Here is a 1807-nt window from a genome sequence, read left to right on the forward strand (position 1 = left end):
TGGCATGGTGGGTGGTGGTGGTGCGTTTTCTTAAAATGTCCTTATAAAAACATCATCAGAAATTCTATTATAGAATCAAAATCTTTACCATTGTTTTAGAAATATGTGATTTGCTTACTCTTGCACGGTCATGTTGTCCCTCTCATCTCTCAGTGTACTAACTGTAGTCTTCTCCAGAAAGTTCTAGCTGGTGTTAAATTTCATCTCAGTAAGGCTCTGCTTTCTCAGTAAGGACAATTGGCTTTTCTTTTGTGCTGTTTTCCATTGACTCACTTATTGTTTCTCAGACTCATACTGTCAGATCATCTGACCTTGCCCTGCTACTGGCTTTGCTCAAACTACTGAGTGGTCTGGTGTCTTCTATCGTCTCAGTTGCATCCATGGCTTCAGCAGAAGGTTCTTCCTCCTCTTCATCATCATCATCTTCATCATCCTCGTCATCATCCTCATCTTTCTCATCATCTTCTCCCTCTTCCTGTGGTGCTTCCTCTTCTGGCTCAGTGGTTAGAACATAGGAGGACAGAGTTTCATTGTACACCTTGGTGATGTCCTCTAGGGGCTGTGCTTCGTCTGCCTTCTCCTCAAATGCCTGGAAGGGCGTGGGGAGTCTGCCGGCCTCCATTCCCACCTCTGTCAGAGGGAAGAAGTGGGACACGGGCTTATCCTCCTCTAGCAGTTTGTAACCTTTAGCCTTCTGGATGGAAGAAACGGCGATGGAGGGCAAGCTCTTCTCTGGGGCCAGCCCCTCCCCTTGCTGCTGCGGTGGCTTACGGAAGACAAAGCGGATCTTCTTGAGACCTAGGTGGCTGATCTCCACAAAATTGAGGAAGAGCGAGACACCGGCCACAGCCAACATGAAGATGATGAAGACTGTTTTCTCTGTGGGTCGTGAGACAAAGCAGTCAACGGTGTTGGGGCATGGCCAGCGGCTGCACTTGTACAGTGGCAGGATGCGGAAGCCATACAAGAAGTACTGGCCCACCACAAAACCCACCTCAAAGAGGGTCTTAAAGATGATGTGGCAGATGTAGGTCCGCAGCAGTGTGCCCTCCAGCCGGAACTTCTTGCTGCCCTTAGTGCTGGTCTCCTTGGTGGTCCTGACACTGCCCTGGTCAGGTGCCAGTGGCAGCCTCTCCTCATTCATCTCCTGCTGCCTGTTCATATCTGCCTCCTCCCTCTCCTTGCGTTTCTCCTCCATGTGGACGTGGTGCACAGCGTGGCCCACATACACCAGTGAGGGAGTGGAGACGAAGATGATTTGGAGCACCCAGAGTCTGATGTGGGATATGGGGAAAGCCTCATCATAGCAGACATTCTCGCAACCCGGCTGCTGGGTGTTGCAAACATAATCCGACTGCTCATCTCCCCAGACGAACTCTGCGGCCGTGCCCAGGATCAAAATCCTAAAGATGAAGAGCACTGTCAGCCACACCCTGCCAATCACTGTTGAGTGTTCATTTACTTCTTCTAAAATGTTGCCCAAGAAGCTCCAGTCACCCATGGTCAATAATTAGCACTGCAAGGTGGGAGAGGGAGAGAGAGAAGAAGATGTTAAAAACCAGGTGACCAAGAAATGAAAAAACTCTGAATCAATCATGTCAATCATACGGTTAGTATTTTTATACGAAAAACTAATGCCATTTACAATGAGCGAAGGAAAATAGAGCAGTCATGCATTCACAGTCCATCTGAACAGATCCTATTTTGCTTTAAATTAATGTGCTATTGGTATAATCAACTCTCTGCAAACTACAACTAGAAATAAATACCATATCACTCTCAAAATCATGATGGCCTGCCCTTTCCC

At 47.8% G+C, this 1807-nt stretch overlaps 1 protein-coding gene across 2 annotated transcripts; it reads right to left on the reverse strand.

Moving 5' to 3' along the window:
* Positions 1-289: 289 nt before the first annotated feature.
* LOC118788847 (gap junction alpha-8 protein-like) lies at positions 290-1501 on the reverse strand. 2 transcript variants are annotated; one of them, XM_036544980.1, is made up of 2 exons: positions 485-1501; positions 290-406 (listed from the first exon to the last, which is right to left on the reverse strand). In XM_036544980.1, exons 1-2 carry the CDS (start codon positions 1499-1501, stop codon positions 290-292), a joined length of 1134 nt encoding a protein of 377 aa, XP_036400873.1. The 2 variants fall into 2 exon arrangements, with proteins under 2 accessions (XP_036400873.1, XP_036400872.1); XM_036544979.1 differs by having other exon boundaries at positions 290-1501.
* Positions 1502-1807: the final 306 nt, after the last annotated feature.

The sequence above is a fragment of the Megalops cyprinoides genome, chromosome 14 (assembly GCF_013368585.1).
Source record: "Megalops cyprinoides isolate fMegCyp1 chromosome 14, fMegCyp1.pri, whole genome shotgun sequence".
Lineage (NCBI taxonomy): Eukaryota > Metazoa > Chordata > Actinopteri > Elopiformes > Megalopidae > Megalops > Megalops cyprinoides.

What these genes read in the sequence shown, in the direction of transcription:
- LOC118788847 (XM_036544979.1), bottom strand. Translation starts at nt 1,501, where the DNA reads ATGGGTGACTGGAGCTTCTTGGGCAACATTTTAGAAGAAGTAAATGAA.